General features: G+C 41.6%; 1 protein-coding gene across 11 annotated transcripts in view; it reads right to left on the bottom strand.

Annotated features, from left to right (window-relative positions):
* Positions 1-22,163, bottom strand: part of LOC114440280 (syntaxin-binding protein 4) — a 34,327-nt gene extending 12,164 nt beyond the window's left edge. For 3 of the 11 annotated variants that reach the window (XM_028412626.1, XM_028412628.1, XM_028412627.1), the window contains exons 1-6: positions 11,665-11,762; positions 7,330-7,403; positions 3,394-3,489; positions 2,175-2,244; positions 2,021-2,095; positions 286-365 (exon numbers count right to left, since the gene is read on the bottom strand). In XM_028412626.1, coding sequence (XP_028268427.1) covers positions 286-365; positions 2,021-2,095; positions 2,175-2,244; positions 3,394-3,489; positions 7,330-7,403; positions 11,665-11,753 — 484 coding nt within the window. In that variant the 5' untranslated portion in view covers positions 11,754-11,762. Of the gene's footprint in view, positions 1-281; positions 366-2,020; positions 2,096-2,174; positions 2,245-3,393; positions 3,490-7,329; positions 7,404-10,269; positions 10,433-11,664; positions 11,763-12,273; positions 12,401-21,732 lie in introns of those variants that run through there. The other 8 variants (XM_028412624.1, XM_028412625.1, XM_028412631.1 and 5 more) reach the window with 6 other exon arrangements.
* Positions 22,164-22,488: the final 325 nt, after the last annotated feature.

The following is a 22,488-nucleotide window of genomic DNA, read 5'->3' as shown; positions in this document are numbered from 1 at the left end:
TTTTGTGAGTTTTTCTTTAACCGACACTGATGCTATGAAAGCCTTTAATAATAGTGACACCTGTGGCCATTACGTGAACTGCAGTCAGCATCCTCTCCCTTATAGTCTAGTACAGTTTTTCACAGGCAATAAATGTTGATAACCACATGTAAATATTTACATTATTACATGCAGAAGAAAATAATATATATATATATATATATATATATATATATATATATATATATATATATATAAAATTGTTAAGTTATCCATAGTGTAAAGTCTGAACATGGATTTACCTACCTTGCTGGATGGGAGAGTTGCGTGTTGATCCCGTGCTACCATTGGATCCATATTTCTCCATCAGCTCAGCAAATTCCCTCCTTTCCAAAAGAAACAGAAAGACACAGATTAAGATTAATGTTTGGGTTTGACAATAGTAGACAGATTAAAGATGCAGATAACATCTAATTGTTCATGCTATAGATTCAAATCTTCGATGCTATCATGGTTTATTTGTGCAGTTATTATTTATTAACCCCTTACACACACATTCTCATTAACATATTTCAAACTGAAAGTCTTTTTTAGTATCAGGCGACAACACTATACGGTGCCTGGAGGTGACATATCTGCCCTTGTCTTTTGGAGAATATTATCATTTTACAACACGTTATGATACCCCCCCCCCCCCTCCCCTTTTTTGTGGATGATTATTTAAATTTGGGTTTTCTAAGCAGATTATGATAAGCAGTCACATTGCCTCTGTGAAAAAATAAGGACACAAATTGTTCTTGGATAGCACAAAAAAGATGACCTCATGCTGCACCTCTTTCATAACCAGCAGCGACAGATGATTGAGGTAAAGGTGCCACCACAGGGAGGCCTTTCACAGTGAAACGACAACTTCTTAACCTGACAAATATAATCTATAATCTATAGAGAATACAGAGGATCCTCTTTCTATCATGCTGCCACGATGGTGATGTAGCAAGCATCCATTTAACCATTTAATGTCTATTCATGTCTTACCAGAACCAATAGCTGCTTGTGTGTATTTATGTATAAATTTCAAATTATTGCTTTATTTATATATTCTATATATATCAGGCTTGTTCAGGTTTCTTCTTTGTTGGTATTTGCCTGTCATCATCACAATTCCGTTCTTTAGGACCGTCCCTTTTGTGTTTTTGCAGCAGCAGATTTTGCTTATGGAAGGGGAGGTACAAACCAACAGTTAATCTCTCCCTCCACCCCCCTTTTTTACTCCTCCCTGCAGGGCTGCAGGGTAGTTAAAGCACAGGGCGCAGATTAACACACAAGGCTCATCTTGTCAGGAAAACTGCCCTAGGTTAAGCTCTCTCCCCTTTACGACTGACTCTGATGTCAGTCCTCTGCGGTGCAACACAAAGCATGGCGGGACCAGGATGTTGTGTGGTGGTGTGTTATGCTGCCTAACTATAACAATGAAACGGTGAAAAGACCAAATATCCCAGTGCAAAAAAAAAGGAAAACACACACACACGCAGCTCTGCATATTCACTGTAAATCCAGCCTGCTGTGTCACATCTCTGCTAATTTCTGACACATATCCTCTCCTCACAGCTTAGGTGTAAATCCTGCCGCTGTCAGACTCTCTTCAGTCAGGATGTACAAGCAGAACATTCTCAAATTTCAACTTATTTGCTTCTTCTCTTCTTTTTTTAATATGCAAATCCTGGACTACTTTTGTCGACGTACAGTGAGGGATCATGTTGCCAGCAGTGGATTTGCAGAGTCCTGTGATGCTGACAGCTGGCACTGACCTTGTATTCACCCAAACTGGTGGTGGTCAGATTAGAAAGCTAGTTCTGCACTAATACTACCAGCAGTTCACCACCAACGCTGCTATACTAATTCAGTTCAAGTGTCTCATATGTTGTATACTGTTTTTGAGGGGAAACGTGACTATAGGTCACCACAGCTAAGAAAGTTCTATGTATATATACATTTTCAGTGTTAACAGCCACCCCCCCTCAAACATGAAAGGTCTGCTTACTTTGCTTCCTCGTCTCTGGCTATAAGAAGGCGCATGTGATTGGTTGCAGAGGCTGCTCTCAAGACGTCCACAGCTCTGTGAAGCAAGCAGACACACAATCAGCAGTTGTGGTGTACAAACAAAACACGAGTGCAGTGAGCCTTTGATACATTACCTTTCACTTGTGACTCCAACTAGACTGTCCCCATTCACCTCCAAGATCTGGTCCCCTGGCATCAGGTTACCTGTCAGTGGGCAAAGGCAGGTCAGATGACAGTGCTGCAGTGTACAGTGGTGGAGGTGTCAGCTTTGTCATAATTTGTAAAGCAGTGTGTAAACAAAAAAAGTGTCATTTATCAGATTTCTTCAAGAACCATGGGAGGATATTTGACACCACACTGCAGTGAACTGGGTCATAATTTCTTCATGTCCCTAAAAAACACCTTCTGTCTCATTTCTCCAAACTTTAGAGATAAAAAAATTAAACCTCTGCACCGCATGTTCTACTGTCTGCAGCTTTTCATTTTTACATTTCCATTTAACTGATCTTATCCACAAAGTCTTAAGAGTGAGAGTGAGAGAGGGCTCACTGAGGGTAGCGTGCAGAGATAGGTCAGACACCCAAACCACGATCTTTTCCTGAACCTTAAGTATACACTGTGTAACAAGGGACAAATGAAAAGGCTAAACATGAGTATCCTGGATGGAGGTCTGACACGAGTGAACCATCATCCTTGCTAACATGGATTTCGTGGTGCTACAAGAGACCCACAGAGGTGTAATATCAGGAAAGGGGAACCTGTTCCTGGCTCACCTGGCCCACCCTGAAGTGTCCTTATGTGATCAGATTGCTAGATGAAACTCCCAACTGCAGTACATAGGCCTGCTAGATTCTGCTAGCATGAAGCTAACAAGCCTCTGATGTGTGAATTCTCAAGAAGGAAGAAAAGTGTCAGTTACTTTCTAAGGCAGGATATGCCGAGTTTTTTTTTCTGTCAGCAGCAGTGAGGTGTCAATCTGGTGAGCCAGGAGCACAAGAAAGATGGAGCACTTCCTTTGATCCGGATACATAAGCACATGTGGTGTTCAGAACATGATGTCCTCTATGAACCTCCAGCCATCTCACAAACAAAAGTTGGCTCTCTTAGTTTCACTTTCAAATCTGCGGCCTACATCCATCATTTATGGCACAGAGAAAGTAGGCCATGACAATGTTGTGGTGTGTTTTATTCATTTTTAATACTCACATGAGAGACACTCCAAAAATACTTGTTCTGACACTCCAGAGGTTTCAGCCTGACAACTCTGACCATCGCATCAACATTCACTTCCATTCTGCTGCTTATTCCTCGAGCTCATGAAAGTAAAGCTAAAGTAGGGAAAACGACACTCACCATCGGCTGAAGCAAGGCCACCTGGTAAAATCCGTTTGACGTAGACTCCAAACTCCTCTCCGGTCACCTCCTTCACTCCTCCAATCACTTTTATTCCTGATGGAAGTAGAGGAAAAAAATCACTTTCTGTATTGCTTTTCGAATGTTATCTTTTCTTCCACCTGTAATGCTGCCTCACAATTTCTTCCACAGTTGAAAGCAGGTAAACTCCAAATGAACCAAATGCTAATTAACGTACATAAATGAATAATAATTGTGGGTACAGATGGGATCTTGATATCTCGGGGGACAAAGGGGAAGGTCACTGGGCAGCAGTTGTCATATTATTGGCATCCAGCTGACAGAGGAGGAATGGGAGGGTCATTAAAGTCAGCTCTCTTCTGACATCAGCAATTATTAGTTCTCTGACACTTTAAAAACAAAATGATGTGACTAAGTTTCATCATATGCTCCAACTGCCGCAGCCAATATCTGTTTAAATAACTGTAGAGGCTCAAAGTCGACTTGAGTTGATCCATTGATTTGACAGGGAGAGTGTTTATTATTAAGCAACACAGAAATGACTGTAATTGAGCTACAGTTAGCTCTGAGGCTAAGCTTCATCTGGTGTCCCTGCTCAGTTCTTTACAAGGACAACATCACTTACAGACTGAAGATAAAGATAAAAAATAACAATACACAAAAAGACTGACACATCCTTATTAACTAGCATCATCAAACACAGAAGCTTGTAATTATGCAAAAAGATGTTGTAGCCTAAAACAAAGACATCTGTTTGTTATTGGCATGTAAACAAACCTGTAAGCTAGAACATCCAACCATTTTAGAATTTACTCTTGTTATGAGGTTTACTGAGGTGAAGGACATTTTACATGCAACACCAACAAAATGTTGTTTTTCAGCCGAGAACAGGATCTAAAGCATCACATTGAATGTTTCTGTACAAGCAGCATAAACAGCACAGATAACACACGTCAGAGCGTGGCCTGTTCTTTTCACTCTCCTCACATATTCACATCGAACCCTTCAGGTAAATCTCCACATAGCTACAGTTTTTTCATCACTCCCTGCTCGACGTGAACATAGTAAAAGTAACCCTGAGATCAGGGCTTCTCCAGCTTAGGGCTGCCTGTTACCACAGAGACTGAATAGTAACACTAATTGGGTGTGAAGCAAAGAGGCGCAACTTAATTATCGCCTGTTAGAAGAATGGGGTTATATAGTTCCTTGTCTCTGTCCTCCCCTCCCGTCTTCTCTGAGGAAAACGGTTTCTTGTTATTTTGTTCAGCCTCAAAGCAGTCTCCTCCTCCCGCCGCCCACCATCAGATAACAAAAACATCATTCTAATGCAGCACTAAGTATAAAAACAGACACGCTCTGCTTCTTCTTATACTGCTTCACATTTAGTTTTTTTCCCCCAAATCATTATTTCCTGCTCAAGGGCATGTTTGTTACCCAAGGATTGAACACGTTCCTACACTTTAAGACCTTGTAAAGAAGAATTCAATGTGATGAACAAGGCTTAGTAAAAATGGACCGTAACACCGCAGATGATACAAACACATCTGAGGAGTGAAAAACCGCTCCTTTAAAGCACGCTCTGCAGAATCTGCCAACATGTCGACAAAATTAGCTGTGACGGAGACGACTTTCAGTATGAACAGTGTCTCCCGCCCACAGCTCACAGCTGCCTTAACAAAGAGTTCAGCCTGCGCTGTCCTCGCTGTAGGACAGCAGGAGCTGCTCCGTGTAGCAGTACAGTGAAGAGTGTGTGTGTGTGCGTTGGGGTCTTAAAGGCTTTAATGTATGTATCAGAAGAGTGTGTACACCTGCGCGTGGATGACAATAAGCTGATTTGCGTCTCACCTGTGTGCTGATTTTAGTTAAGCTCTACCTTCACATGCAACGTCTTTCACCGCAGTGTTCACGTTTCACCTCAGAATGAAGCTGATGAAGACGTGTGTGCAATGATCAGAGGTTCAGCTGTGTGACAAGCCCGGTGACAAACGCACTGTGTCACGTCAAATGTTCATACTTTTCTTTGCATGCTTATATATTATATAAAAATACATCCAATGTTATGCAGTAACTGGATTTATACTGTAACAGTACATATGCAAACAGACTTATATAGTTCAACTGTACCTAAGCTTAGATAGAGCCATACTGACCTACATCATAGTTTGTACTTGACGGTGCTGTCCGATCACCACAAGGTAATCAGGCTATAATGGCAGTGTGTTATTTCTAAGTCAAGGTTCCCATGTTGGTAATGTTAAGAGTTCACCTCTGCAACAGATGGTGTAATGGCTCTGTCTATACTGAACAGTGTAATTGATGATCATCATGTATTATTATGTACCAGGTTTAATCCATCATTAATCACTAAATAATAAGTTCCTAGAGCGTATTCATCAAATAAAACTCTACAGATGTCTACACTTGTTATGAGTTATTAGGTTGCGCTGTTACATGAATGAAACCAAGAAAAGGCTTTACATTATACTGTTTACATGGGTGCTAGAACAATTAGCTCAGTTAGATTTTTTTTTGGTTTCATTGTGGGTTTTGATTGTTCTCCTGAGTTCCTGGGTGTTTTAGTGTTTTGTCTTGTCCTGTTTTATTTTGAAGGATGTGTGTTTTACTTCCTCCTGTGGCTCCCTCTGTGTTAATTACCTGCCCTGCCCTCATGTGTCTCACCTGTGTCTGATTGTCTCTCCCTCCCTAGTGTTTATCAGGTGTGTCTTCCCTTCACTCTGTGCCAGTTTGCTTGTGAGTCTTGTGTGTCATCCAAGCCTGCCAGCCCCTTTTCTTCCACCCTTGGTTGATTTAGTTGTATGTATTTTTTGTTCCTTGTATATCTCCAAGTTAACCAACCTTCAGATCTTCGTAGACCTTTGTAAACAGTAACAGTGGGTTGTTTCTTGGATTACCTTAGCCTTTGTATCTTTGAAAGCCTTTCAGTGCATGTCTTCAGCCTGTTTTCGACCAGCCTTAGCTTTAGGCCTTTTTGTTACCACTGCGTTTCTGGACTGCCCTCTCATGTACTGAACATTGGCCTGTGAATAAAGGACCATTGAACTGTGGCCTGCCTTTGCATTTGTGTCCTTTCATCGAACCGTGACAAGATGGTTAGTTACAGCAAACGTAGGCCACATCCACACAAAGTCGTTTTCGTTTCGTTTTTAATAAATGCGTGCGTCCACACATATGCACACAAAACCACTGAAAACGCTGTAGTACAGCACATTTCTGATCTAATCCAGCTCTCATGTACAGCAGGTGGTTTCTGCATCGTCCTGGGTCTGCACCGAGCTACAGTTTTGTTTTGAGTAGAATTTTATGAATACAAAAGCTCCTCCACTTACAAAAAGCCACTCAACAGGATATTTCACAGTTTGACTGTAATTGCATTCATGCACATTTGCGTTGTCTGCCCCTGCGTAGGCAGAAGCTCCACTAGCACGCCGATGTTGAAGTGAAGTAAGGATAAAAACAACAGCAGCTCCTGCATTCTTAACCCAGCAGAGTTAAGTGGGTTAGGGCTTTGCCACATGACCTACTTCCCTTCACAGGCAAACACAGTGATACTTAGCAAGGATACCTACTCTGCAGAGAAAATCCCTTTAAATGTAGGACTTATATGATTTCAGCTATTCATAATCGGGCTTCATCGCCAGACAGAGGAGGGTGGCTGAACAGGGATGGGCATGATGTTGTTAGAGCAGCACATAAACAATTTAACAGGTTTGTTAAAGACCACAAACAGTGAGAGAAATGAAGATAGAGTAAGAATTTTCATAATTTTTCTTAACTCTGTGGACGTACAGAGGACCAAATATGACCTCACGTTCCCTATTAAAAATCAGTCATGTCTTCTGAGGTGTATGAGCAGATGCAGAAAAGACAGAAGTATTGTGTTTTATTTGAACTTACCCAGGCCATTCTCACAGTCTGTGAACTCCATGGAATGAACAGCTCGGTCTACTCCGTACGGACCCATTAGTGTCCTGTTAAAGATGGAAGGATGAAGAGGAGGAAGAACACAGGAAGGGAGAGACGGAAGAAAAGAGAAAATGATTGGTGTGTCAGAATCATGGTGCTCAATCAGTAGGACTGTTGAAGTGGAATTGAACTTGATGATTCTTGACTTTTAGGTCTGTGTCATAAAGTTGCTGCTTCCCATAGGTGACAGGGACTTACAAAGTTCAAACTGTGGGCAATAAAGGGCTTGGCTCATAACTGATCAGCTTTCAGCATGTCAAGAGCAAACAGCACACATGGAATGTGATCTTGATTGCCACTTACAGGTCAGATTTGCAACTGACATTTTCAGAGACAGCATCAAACATCACATTCCTGTGGAGATCAAGCCCAGTAACACACAGAGGCAGAAGCTCATCTAACGCAGAGGTGACGCAACACAGAGGCAACGCAATGAGGAATCCACAGGCCTGTACATTGGAAAAACAATCAACCACTTTACGACTATTTGACACAATATAAAACAGAGTTAACTGTCCAGGACCAAGACTTATTACACATCCTTCAAGACCCAACCCTTTCTAAAACCTAACCAAGTCATTTCAGCAGTGGTAAAAGAGAGAGAGGTGTAAATGTATCTGTACCACACAGCAATCAATGTGCGGCTTCCAGGTAAAGGTGACCAGAACAACCATCCTTCATCCTGCTGCAAGCTTTGTCATGATCTTTGTCCGACCTCACAGTAGGATGACACACAGCCTCGCCATGCTGAAGGAAAATCAACAAAGTAACATACTTTGGCAGACGGAGACCAGCAGTTCAGTTATACTAAATAAGAAGAATCAATAAAAGTTTGTGTAATTGAGTGTCCTGTGACTTTGCTACATGAGAATCCATCACTGTGATTAGCCTGGTTACCTCCTTACTAATCTAAGCTTTTAAAGGTAGGGTAGGAGATTTTATTCTGATGCACTTTTTGTTAAATTAGTGTAACTTCTCTTTACAATCCGATAGCATCCAATTAGTTCGGCAGTTTCGCATTAAAACGAAGAATATGAATCATCTGTGGAAGCTATAAAACACTAAAAACATCAGCCAATCCTCCGGGTGGACCCTGCGTGGCGTATTGGCTGGTTGTCTCTCTCTTCCTGCTCTGCGCGCACCAGAGAGGTACGTGCATGATGGCCGAAGTCACAGACCGCAGCTCGTCTTCAGGTGATGTGATTGGGAGGCGTGGCTTCGGGGTGAGCTCCGAGAGAAAAGGGGCGTGAGTTTTCTTTCGAAATCTGGCTGACTCTCACTGAGTTTTCAAAATCCCCTACACTACCTTTAAGAAAATGCCTTTACTCTCATATAATCTATAATACTGGACACTAAATAAACAAATAGTCATCATCAATTGTTGTAGTCATTTTGTGAATCTGGAAGAATGTCTTCTCTTGGCAGTGTAGCTTTCAGTTTCCCTGTCTGCTTGCATCCGAATGACAAGTAGATTTATCAATATTTCAGCTGCTGAGAGTTCACCACTAGCAACCTGACACTGTCTCTCCGGTGAGTGAAACAACGAGGCCGAAGCTAACTGAGGATACACAGAACTTTAAATAAAAAAACATCACACTCTTGATGGAGGCCTGTCAGCAGCAGAGTGCATTATTCAGAATGTTTAAACATGTGTGGAGCATTATTATTTGTTTTGTTTTCATTTCAACCTTTAGTACCACACTACTGCCGAATAAGTATATACAATCAAATCTGTGGTGGTGAAGTGCATGCAGTCCTCACAGGTCTGCAGTGGATCTGTTCTAAATGTTCTTCTTGTATTTTACCGCATTTAAAAGACACAAAAACAAACAGGAACTTAAGAAAGAAAGCAAGATGAGTCTTACAGAAATCTAAAAATAAAGTTCTTTATCAGAACCACCGTCCACATTATATGGAATATTTGTATAAATCCAATAACTTGTTGATATCAAGTGTCCAGCATCCACATTTAATAACATCTAGACTCTATCTGCTGCTACAAGGCAGCTTTGACAACAGTCCAGGATGAATTACTCTAGCGTGGGTTGAACGTGCATCATGAGACTCGTGCAGTAAGCACGTGCTGTCCAATTGCGGTTATACTATAGAGACAGAGTCTGCTACAACACAATTAAATACATGTAAAGGCACAATCAACGGTCAATGCATACAACAGAGTTCAACAGCTGATCTAAAGACCACTGCTTTTTATGGTAGCTCAATAAAAACGCACTCTGTCCCCAGGTTCTTCAGACGTTAACAGAAGGAGAGATGTTTCTCCCCGGACAATGGTATAAATCAATACCAAATGGGTGTGATCCATCGTTTACAGCCTTTTTTGTTTCTTTACATTTCTGATTATTTTGTTTTACAGATAACATTAGGAGAAGCCGAGCATACATTTTAACATGCGCAAAATTAAAGCGCACCGTGTCCAAGCAGCTCTGTTACGCACGGCGATGAGGGGGACAGACGACAGATGGAGACAGGACTATCCTCTTCAGTGGAATCGTTTCCAAAATAACACCAACAACAAAAAAACACGCAAGCAGACTTCACTCAGAGTGTTACAACTACACGTTGATATATATTTGCATTAACAGCTACGTTGCATAGGCACAATTGGCACATTTTACGCACCTCTTTTACGCATTTACAATAAAACCAGAATGAGCGCGCACACGCATGACGAGCCAAAGTTTAATTAAACACTCGGCTGTATTTATTCTTTTTCGAATTACACTCCTTTGCGCTTAAACAAAAATCCTTAACATCATCTCCACAAATCGCCACACTCACTCACACACACGCACAACCACAAACAGCTTCACCAAACACCACGCGTGTATTCTGTTTTTTTTTTTTATTTACCTGCTAATAATGACAGCTCCTTTATACATGACTGAAAAGGTTGGCATTTTGACATGGAGCCCGCTTCTCCGGTGAGACGGACGGACGGACGGTCGCAGTTCCCCCCGCTGTCAACCCTCAGCTCGCAGCCCCATGATGGTCTGACTGCACAAGCAGCCTCTAATTCCAGTTAACCAGACTGCCCGCTGCTCCAAACATCTCCACCTTCACCCACACGTTTAATCTGTTACATAACTAAAGTCACTGATTAAAAAAAAAGGCACCGAGTCTGGAAGTGATTTTGGGATGTTTATCCCAAACGTTTTGCACACTCTGCCCTTCATCTTCCTCTGTTATACATTTCTTTGTTATATCATGACGCAAATGCTTGTTAAAATAAAACTCTAAATTCACATGCATTGTTGATTTGACCAAATACTCAAACAGATAAATGGTTTTTATACACTGTAAAATATTTGTCTGCTTGTTGAGCCAGAGAGCTGAAATACAACCGGGAGGGCTTAAATGCCTTTAAACACATTAATACATAAGTGCCCCGCTCTCCATTTAGAAACCTGCAATTTAATCCGCAGTTGGCTTCCATTACTCAGTATTGTCATGTGTCATGCAAGCCCCTGAGCATCTGTGTTTAAATGCTGCCTGTTCGGGCTATAGCTCGAAAGTTTTTGTGGTCATTAATGAGCAGTCCGCCATCTTGTAAACATGTTTCTACTTGCTTAAAATAAGCAAATTATCAGAATGTGAGGAATTAACAGCAGCTGGAGCTATTTACTGAATTTAACATGCTAGCTGGCTAAATAAGCAACATACCCTCAGGTGTAATACCACCTTGAACCACTAGATGGACTAGTGAGTTGGTCTGTCTTCAGTCTAAATTGAAGAGTAGTATTGTATCCAGGCCTCAAGTCGCAAGAAGTAGCTAAACAAGGTGCTTTTGTGAAGCATTGCAGCCACATCCAAGTCAGATTAGCAAATTAATTAATTGTGTAACAACAAAAACAGAACTACGAATAAATGAGAAGCGTTTTTAAAATGGCTGCATTATAATATATGTGTGCACAGTGAGTAGCAGGAATTTAAAAACTGTTGTTTTACAAATAGCACCTTTACAGGGAGTGCGTACAAATGCTGGTGATACTTCCTAATCATATGAACTAAAAGATATTAAGCATACAATAAATAATAAAAATATAGTCAAGTCATCTGAACCCTCTTTAGTAACCTTGCAAGCCCATAGTAGCAGCCTGAATACAACATTTCCTCTGACAAACATGAGAAAACATTTATAAACATAACCTCAGTACAGCCTCTCAGTCCCTGGTGAGAGGTGCAGATACAGTAAACTATCAGCGAGTGAAACCAGCCTACGTCAGTGTGAAACAGCTGAAAACATACCTGGCAACACCGAGAGGCACTTTCAACCTTTGGAACATGCTCTTTGGGTTTGTGGGAAAGCCTGGATGTCGGGCTCTGGTTGTTAACATTGGCTCTGAATATACGCAGCTGCCAAGCAGATATGAAGAGTGCCAATTGATGAAGAGATGATAAGCTTATGGCAAAAGGATAATACACACAAATCCATATGGCACAACAACGTGCTAAATATAGGCCTTTATAAGAGGGCTACTCACATACTCCAAATAGTAAGCACAGATTATACAACATGTTTCCTAACCATACAGATGTTATCGTCTGGTATGTATTCATATTTTACTCCTTTTTATGATGCATGATTTTAGCTGAGTCTCCTGCCCCCAAGTGGCCAAAAAATATAAAAAATGCAGCTTTAATTTTTGCACGCTGCACAGGCACATAACTCACATGTGATATTCTGACTGACTTCTTTTTTTAAGTTCTCAAGTGGAATAAACTGTTTTCTTTTGCAGTGGCAGCAGAGCTACTGATGACAACCAAGCTGACAATTTGTCAAAAGCCAGGCTGTAGTTTCTGATGTTTACCCAGTTGTTGAGATTAGAAGAAGCTGGAGGCCGTCCAGTACCTTACCCAACCCGGAGGTCTTGTACGGAGTCCAGAGACAGGCTTTAGGAGCACAGCTATAAGCTTTGTAAACACTTGACTGTTGTAGTAGTGGCTACTACTACTACAGTCAAGTCAACATGTCACTGTTGTCATATCGGTTGGGCCATGCACAAATCTGGAAACCTGAGAGTGAAAGTTTGAAAATCAAACTGAAGTCCCGATGACGTGCCCACACCCAAAGGCACAAAGTGATTTAACGTGACTGACAAGTTGTACATTTGTGTGTGTGTGTGCGGAGTGACAGATTTTACATCCAAGTTTCATCATCTCAGTGATGTAATACTTCCCCAGAATGCCAATAACTCTGTGAAATAACAGCACCAAGACAGAAAGAATGATGGAACACAACCCACCCCCACAGCAGCAGCCCACACACACACACATTAGGCCTTATTGTAAGTCACTGTGCAGCTGCAGGATCTCCTGCACTCCCAGCAGGGTTGGGGAACCTCATGTCACCAGTGGTGGTGTTGTTGTTGTCCCATGCTGGTGGCTGCCTTTGATTGACTACCACAAATCAAACATTTTTTTCAGTTTTAATGGAACATGAGGCACATTTTTGATTAAGAGGACAACTACAACAGGCACAATACGATCCTAAATACAGACAGTGGACAACATGAACTTTGACACATAATACATCTAAACTGTGAGGCTTAACAATCAGGGTGAGGTAGATGTACTTGTACCTTCATTCCAGACTGTCACCCATGAGGCTGGGGTCTGTGTGTCAGTGGTTTTCTTTTATTTTTGGCCTGTCCGACCTAACAATAAAAATGGCTTCATGTTTGTTAAGTTGAGGCATTGAAACTACTTGGTTAGGTTTAGACAAATATCACAGTTTGGAACATTGTATTAATGACAGTACACAGAAGCAGTGTCGGTCCCCTTTAAGCCATCATCTCCCTTCCGTTCATATCCCAAACATTCCAAACATCGGTTTGGAACGGAAACCCAATGTTTGGGGTAATCCACCAAAATTGCACAATGTGCGTTTCATTTGGGTGACTTGCGTTTACTTTGATCAGTCACTGAATTACATAACATATGAAATCCTGCATTTTTTAATCTAATGCCTAGAGAAGCTTAGCGGCTCTTCAAAGCATCTTTGCCAGATTCTTTGAAGAACTGAAGGACGCTTTGAACCTGAACCAAAACAAAAACAAAAAAGGCAAAGGGCTGAAGGGTGTTGCCATTTATTCCATGAGGATGATCACCCTATCTGGGATTTTGATCATGTTTTTATTGAGTGATAATTTTTCATTCGTATATACTTAGATTATCAACGTTTCTTTACAATTTAATAAAACAAAAGCTGCATTATTTGAGTTTTGGCCACCTGGGGGCAGCAGATCAACATGATTATTGTTATGCCTGTTAGAATTTGACATGCTAAAATGTGAGCAAATAATACCTAATACAAAACCACACATTTTTAGTTTTAGTTTTTGTGTCCACTTTGTTGAATATGACTGTTATTCTCTCATAAGCTGTTGCATAATTAATACACCCATCCACTGATAATATTGCACCACATACTGTATATGTCTCATGTAAACCTGTTGCACTGTATACTACACAGACCTACACTCTGTGCAGAACGGATACAAATATGACTGACACTAATGTGTGCTTTTATTTTGAAATTTAGATCTAGAAATCACATTGTAGAAAATCTGGAAAAAAAAGAAAAATTTGAATCTCAGGCAGAGATGAGGTAAAGAAATATGGATATAAAATGAAATTTGCCTCATCTAATAATTTATCAGAGTACCAAAAAAGTAGTAGAATTTCTCAATGCCAGTTTCCGTTTTTAAAAATGCACTTAAAATGGATTTACATTGAAGAATAATTCTAATAGTATAAATTACCACAGATGTGTGTATATTTGCATAAACACTGCTCTGTACGGCCAATATAAATTCCCTCATGCCCACACCACACACACGCACAGCCACACACACACACAGATTTGTTCTCATCTTCTTCTGTTTGGCAGCCATAGCAACGACCATTTGCCTCAGAACTTTAATCACTAAATCTGCACAGTGGGTCGTTATCAGATTATGGGATTATCCAATCCACACTGAGAAATCAAACAGGCCCAGACCCAATCACAGAGAGACACACACACGTGCATTCCCACACACACACACAAACTTCTAAATCTTGTGTTATCATGATGGTGTGTGTATGTGTGTGCAATAGAGAGCGATACAAAGACAAGACAAAAACTAAAGAGATGGGTGATCCCTGTCATGCGTTTGCAGTTACAAGGCTGCCCTCTACAGATACTGACAAGAACATCCGAGCCGCTCTCAGGGAGTTTCAGGACACTGTGAGTATAAAAAAGGCCATTTATAAATACAGATGGGGATATATTTGCATAGCTATGCTGCAGGAGTGTCTGCAGTCTTCACAGTACTGCAACTTATAAAAACACATGCAAAATAAATAAACCATAAGGCTCTGGAAATACAGCACATATAGCTGCTGCTACACACAACAACAGAAATGTTTCTACAAGACCATAAAATGCTGATTCAGTCATTTAAAAAAAACTGCTGGCACAACAAAAAGGAATAATGTGACAAAAAAACGTCCTACTAACAAAGACATGCTGCAAGAAGCACAGTAGCATGAAATGTTTCCAGGGGACCGCAAAAAAGCGACGGACCTGTCTGGGCTAAGAAAAGGCATAATCATCAGGATGAGGATATTTAACCAAACAACGTGTTTTATTTCAACTCATTTCCATGCCCGCTGACGAGTAGCAGACTTTGATAAATTGTGACAAAGTGACAAAGCAGTGTCCTGCCAATGTCCGTCACTTTTTGGGGTCCCCCTGGAAACACTCCTGTTGGTAACTAGCTGCATTTGTGCGGCTTCCTGCTAGTGTCATAAGCTCACGTTGAGCTCCTTCTGCCAACGCACTAGAGAGCAAAAAGCTTGAGAACATTTCATCCTGCAGCTCACTGTAGCTGTCTATTTGTACTATTCCTCCATATAATATATAAACCTCTCCCACTGAGCAAACAGCCTCAGTATATCTGAGCTGCTGATGTTGCATACACAGCTTACACCTCTAACAACAAGTTTAAATTCTGCACAAAATGCACAAATGTCTCCATTCAAGCACACTTCCTGTGCTACAAAAGTAGCTGTTGCTCTCTGGCCTCCATGCTGCTTTCCACAGTTCGCTAATATGAAATTTATAGGATATTATTAGACACTGTTTATAGGTCTCTGCTGCAGTTGCTATAATAAAGATGCCAACATCCTCACATAATTATTCTGTAATCTTGAGAAACAACAATAATTATATCTCATGGCCTCTGTGACCTTCCGTAAGAACATGTGGAAAAACAAGATAATGCATATCAAAGGCTTCTCCAAGCTCTGAAATATTCATTTAAAAGTATTAATAAGTCTCTTTTAGCTTTTGCATATTTCAAGGATACAGATGCAGCATTCACTGTGGCTGTACAGCTGATTAGGAGGGGATTATTTCACCGATGTTGCTCCCTGCCTGCATTCATTTTTCAAGGAGAAGTTGGGAACAAGACAGCTTTTGATGTAGAAACCTCTAAAGTAAAGTCGGGACAGATGAGTGCATTGTTTTAATGTTTACAATTTAGAATTACATGTACTTTTGACCTTTCTGGCGTGAATTAAAATTAATTTCCAAAAAAATAAAAAACAGGATGGGGGAAAGTTCTGTGTTAATAATAGAAGGGATTAAGGAATATTCAAACATTTAAGCTCTCTGAACTGAAAGCAGTTGCTTGCCTACACACTAGAAGAATAGAGAGTTACATAATGAACAAATCAAAACACACGCTGGACAGACACAGGGTGAGGACATGCCTTACAGATTGTGTCTGCCCTAGTTAGTTTCCTGCTAGTACCTGTGAATTTTTTTGAAATTGACATAAGCGGATCAGAGAGAGGTGCAATGTGATAAGCAGGGAGGATACACTGTGGAGAGGTACACTGAGTCAGCAGTTTGTGAACACAGACCTGGTATTTCAGTGTATTTCTATGTATCACAGTGGAGTGCAGTCATCTCTTCTAAAGAACACACTGTTGCTAGGGACCACATCTATACCTGCAAATAAGTCTGGCATATATCATTTAAAGACATATTTTGTACACATTTATTCATCTTTTTTATATGTGAACTTGTATTAAGCAGTGATCCCGTTTTTATGGCAATTTAAATACCCAACAAGGAGATGCAGGACCTTTCCAAAAAGCACTGGTTGACATGGGAAGTGTCACGCCAACATCACTTCACAGCACTTTGGTCTCTCGTATAAACCACAGTTATGCAGGTATTTTATAATATAATACCCTGGCTGGGAAATGAAGCCCGTTCAGAAGTGGTCAACCTTGCAGTTTACTCCGTGGCCTCTATAGGGGCGGGGCTACATGCAGCAGAAATAAACATGTTTACAGCATGACTCTGGTCGCTATTGACAAGTTCCTATGTTGTAACAACTGTACAAGGTATGGTTGGATATCTATACGAGGACTTGGATTTGGCATAATTATGGGCATGACCGCTTTGATTGACAGCTTCCTGCTTCTGCAGTTGCTCCCCTGTCTCCACCTCTTTGCCTGCATTTACAATTTAGGCAGAGTGTGACACAGCCAACACTCCCACTGAGACTCAAAATGGTACTTCAGAAACATGCATAGCTGTATACTGTCTTTGTCATGACACAGGAGGTCATTCCTGATGTCCGAACAGAAGTCTATTTTTGCATTGATATCACATAAACTACTCCATCCTACAGACACAGAAATGCATGAGCAGAGACATTCTTTAATTACTTAAATTAGCTTCCAGCTCTGTGAAAGACACTGAACCCACCTCAGCTAATTACAAGTGTTAGGGGCACCAACCAGCAGGCCATGTATATCTTGTTACTTGAAAACAGACACCTGCCTGACACCTCTGACATTCCCTAACAGACCCAACGGACCAGTCAGCTAAGTGAGGAAACATCAATAGGTTGTGAGGGAGGGAGAGGAGAGAAATCAGCAACAAGCAAACTTCCCTGGAGGCCAAAAGCAGTCAGCATTCTGCTTCAGGACCTACATCTTCTGTGGAGAGAAAAATCAAACCCAATGAAGTCATTCCCAGCAAATCAATCGTCACCGAAGGGAATAGGGACGAGAGGAGTCGATAATGGGCGAATTGGAATTCCATTACAGCGCATTGATTTTTACCTGACAAGGAGGAATGGAGCTGATTCGCATGGTATCTGTTAAGAGTCTGCAAAAAAAAACCCATAAAAAGAAGCTTCAGAAGGAGAAAGTAAAGGAAACATAAGCCAGAGCTCAGAAGTACCCAACCGCCACACACCTGGCAGCCATGTTCACTTTAGCTTTAGATGCTGAGAACACATTTATGATGTGATCCCAGCGGTACACATTTCTACAGTAGGCATCCCTATCAAACAGAAACACCAACCAATATGTTGTGATAATTCTCCATGCAGTTTTTTTAGCCTGTTCAATAATTACATTAGTTTTTTTTGGGCAAAACTACTGATGATCTAAGGCTGTAAGGACAAAAAGTACGCTGACACTTACCAAACAACAAAAATCCAGTCACTAAGCAGGACCGACCTTCGGGTGTGAGGTGATCGAGAGCACAGCGCGTTGCCACAAGCACCTTACGCACCATTCATCCCTGAATTTGGATGATTAAGCGCCGCAAACAATCAGCTTCTGTGGGTCACACAAGTTTAATCTCCTTATTATGTAACGCACACCTCTCTGTTGACTCTGTTGACATTTTTATGATTTGCTCGCATGTGTGACAAAAAAAAACATAGTTTGGATATTTCTAGCAAAACTGCAGGAACAATAAGCACATCCATAAATAAAAGTGAGTGTGTGTGTGTGTGTGTGTGTGTGGGATTCCCCAGCTCGTCCTGCTCCAAAAACAGCCGGACCAGAAGATTCAGGACAGGACTCTGAATGTCCTCAGGTGGCCACGGCACCAAATAAAGCCCAGACTGGAACTCCACTCAGAATCACCTGAAGACTACAGGTCACCAGTGATCCTAATCCCGTCTGACAGAGGATAAGCGGATCAAAACTGGTGCGTTTGCAGGTGTGCACAGCTGGCAGACAAAAACTGGAGCCTGGAATTGATTTAATTTTTTTTTCCAAACAACGTTTAAATTTGACATCATAGATTAATACATTTGGAACAGAGGATTGTGGTCATTTACATACAAAGAAAAGTTCCTATTGGCTACTTTTCACATGTCAGATTTAGAGCTTTGGAGATTTTAGACTTGTACTGACTTGAAGCTGCGACGAAATGGAGCAATTATAGCAGAAAAATAACAGGATACCTGCCAGGCTGTGCTTTGTCATTTTACTCGTTGAATAATGACCTTGAATTAACATAGAAGACACTGTCTCAACAATGTGTCCCAGATAAAGACACCGAGGACAGGTGACTTAATGAGAGCATGTTGTTTTTCCCCTGTCACAGCAGGACTGAAGTGACGTTTGGTGCCACCAGAGGACTGAATTCCAAAGGACAGGAGCCGAGTAAATAACCTGTCAGGGTGCATCCAGTCACACCTGCCACCAGTGTCTCAGCCTGTAGTCAAATCACAATAAGAATCATGTCAAGGACACAAACAAACATGGGCTATGTATCTGAGAAGTTTTGACCTGTGTGTAGACTTTAAAGTGAATCCTGAAGCATTTCCATATGAGAACGTTATATAAAAATCTGTCACACTGATAACAATCTGCTCAGTTGCACATTCCTGGCTATGTCGAATGTGGTGTTTTTAGGGATTTTTTTTGCCTTCTAAGCATTTCTGCGTCCTCTTTGTGGAGACATTTTCTTTGTCTACCCACATCACACATTACAGCATATGAGAAGCACATCATCGTGACGTGTTTTATGGTTCTGCACATAATGACATGTAATGCCAATATGTTTGTATGCATCACTGGGAATGTGCTCTTTTAGTAGGTTTCTAATGTGTTTTTTAATATTTCGTCACTGATACTGTCCATAAATGCACCACCGTCATACTTCCGTACCTTTTGCATGCATAACAAGCAAGCACAAGGACGTCACCGTACTACATTCTGAAAAGGAGGGAAAGAATATGATCTTAATGTATCTAATTCACCTTATGTAAGCACTGGGTGATGAGCGGCTCTGCTGTGTCCTGGTTAGGGGCGCCTCACTGTATCTGCTGTCAGTAATGGGCCGCTTTGATGCGTTGTTCTGTCTGCCCGTGTAATTACTGTTCATGGATCTGGTGTCAGATCAGGGGTTCCCAGCGCCTAGCTGAAGCCCCCCCCCCTCTGACAGCACATTCTGCTTCTTCAGTCCCTCTCTCTCATCTAATCAACGGCTTCACAGAGCAATTTTCCAAACAATGACAAATTACTTAGGAAGCAAATTAGTTGATAGATGCAGAGAGTAAAAAAACAAATGCACTTGGTGGTATGATTACAAAATACACCTTCATAAAATGCAGCATTTTTGATGTAGCACCTACTCTTATCTTAACACACTCTCAACACAGTTGAATCCAAAATGTATAAGGGGGAAGCTCAAAACAAAGATGTAAAATGATCAATTTGGACGTCACCAGTAGGTTTCCTGAAGGGTTTTGTACCTTCAAGTGGGTCTCTATGGCAGTCAAGTCACATTTTTACTGCCAGCTTCAAGTGGCCACTTAAGGAACTGCACTTAAATCACACCTCACCATTAGCCCCAACAGAAACTGTCATTTTGACCTATCAACATAGATATGAAGAACACTGATAGCAAAGCCATCATCAGGGTGAAATCAATGGTACTGACTTCAACTTGCACAGTTTTTCAGATTAATGTGTGTGTAATTTTTTGGGATAAATTGGCATCACCAGCTCTCTATGTCGCCCATTCTTCCATCTGGCCCAGCTGTTCTACATCCAATCTAATCAATTACCAATAAAGCTAGCTTAAAAACCTCACCGTCTCCCACTGCCTTTTCTGTAATGGGTTTAAGTCCAGGCAGCCTCTCCAATCTGAGGCTGGATTTCTCTTATCAGACAGCTTCGTCTCAATGAACGTTGAATACAATTTTGCAGACACACAGAGCGCTCCATCCATCATGCTCAGAGGTGAGTGAGAATGACAGCCTGATATTTGAACTTAAAAAAAAAAAATGTTGGCCGGATGGCTGGAGCATCAAGTGCCAACAGCAAAAAAAAAAAAATGAAATACAAGTAGAAGTGACAGACAAGAGAAAAAGAGCAACGTTTGTGCTCAGCAGCAGCACACCATCTGTCTGCCTGTCTTAACATCCTGTTTTCAGCAGCTGCAATTTGTGATTCATGCTCCATGCACCTCTGCTGAGGACGCACAAGGTTAAAAACACTAGCAGGGAGACAATCGGGATTAAATCAAAGCACCTTAAGAAATGACATTTAATCCGCTTATAGTGTTCAAGCACTTTCCTCTTGCCTTTTGTCAACAGGGCTGCACAATAGCAGCCTTAATGTCATTATATTATTAATGGAGAGTTCAGCATAGCATCAGTGACATAGTGAAAATATTCTGAAAATCACCAACCAGTGTTAAAGAGTTCCTTCTTACATCCTTCTCACAGCCACATTTATTACATACACTGAGCTCTCTCCTGACGGACAGACCTACCTGTTCTTAATGGTGGGGTTCATCCTGAGGGGAAACAGTCCCAGATCTATATCTTTGCTGTCCGGGTTAAACTCTAGTGCTCCTGAGACATAAATCAGAAAGTAGTCCCAGAGCTCGGGCAACTTCTGAGAGGAGAGAAACATGAGGGCAACTTTTTTTGTTTGGGAGGGGCTGGTTCTGATAGAGTGTGTGTGTGTGTGAGGGAGAGAGAGAGAGAGAGAGGTGGTGAGCTGGCTCCAGAGACAGCGGCACCCAGCAGTGTTATATCACTTCACCCTTCAGCCTGCATTTAAGCGTTCCCCGGGCTGACCCAGCCTCAACAGCCCACTCAGCACCTACGTTTAGCTGACAGACTCACTCCCATCAGGACAACACACAAAGCACAAAACCAACAAACTGCCCCCCCCTTCCCCCCCAATCAATCACGACTAAAATCTATCATATTGAGTGATTACCTGTTGCCTTTAGATGCTGTTACTGAAAAGCACATGTCAGCATACATAGCCTATTTTTTTGTTTTGTCTTATTTTGTAGACCTTTGCAGCAAGCTCTTTAAATGTGGCGATTTTCAAAATAAAAGACTAGTTTAAAATCCTAAATGTAAACTTAGCACAAATGTTGTGATGTAAAACAGGAACATTAGTTATTAGGAAGTCACGTTCAAAGACACGTAAACTCATAGCTAGACTTTTTATAAGCAGGAACCAAAATAAACTTTTTTCACCTACCAGTAAATGAGTGACAGTCCGTCAAACCTCTCGAGCTCCCTCCCTCTCTGCTTCAGTAGAGACATGTTATCCAAATGTGCTCCAGGAGTGGGACCCCCTCACGCTGCTGCTGCTGCTGGTGGTGCGAGGCTCTCAGGATGCGCCTCCGTCCCAGAGACTCATCACTTCTCCGCCCGCTCCTCAGCCGGCCTGGTCCCGCGCTGTGGAGGAGGCGGAGAGCCGCGTGCCTGCGCTGGCTGCGTGGATGTGTCAGCACTCATACCCCCCACTTCAAAACACCGACACCGCTCCCCTCTGTTTTAAAAAAATATATATATAATTAAAGTCTGCTGACGGACCTTAACCCATCTGTTCAAACAGAGTTCCGTGTCTTTCCGCCCGCACCGTGGTTCTTCTGACTGCTGCCACGGTCACAGCACAAGAGTCAAAACTCTGCGTGGTGGTGGCGCGGTGAGGACGTACCGCCAGGTAGAGTCACTGTGCTGCGTTCAAGGACCAATTAGGAAAAACGGCCAGATAGCGGTTAAGAGGTCACATCTAGTGTAACATTTATTTAATCACTGCGTGAGCCCCCGGTAGTTCAAACGTAACTTTTATTGAACTCTCTCACGTCTCTCTCCTCTGACGTCAGTCACCCGCGACCCCCGTTCTTTCCAACAAACCCCGATTCCACCTGGATTCCAGCACATACATCATATCACAAAGCTCAGTGGGAGCAAACCACTGTGAAGTTGTAGAGCTGTTAGAATCATTAAA

Source organism: Parambassis ranga, chromosome 8 (assembly GCF_900634625.1).
Source record: "Parambassis ranga chromosome 8, fParRan2.1, whole genome shotgun sequence".
Lineage (NCBI taxonomy): Eukaryota > Metazoa > Chordata > Actinopteri > Ambassidae > Parambassis > Parambassis ranga.
Note: the sequence above shows the minus strand (reverse complement) of the source record. Positions and strands in the feature narration are given on the sequence as shown.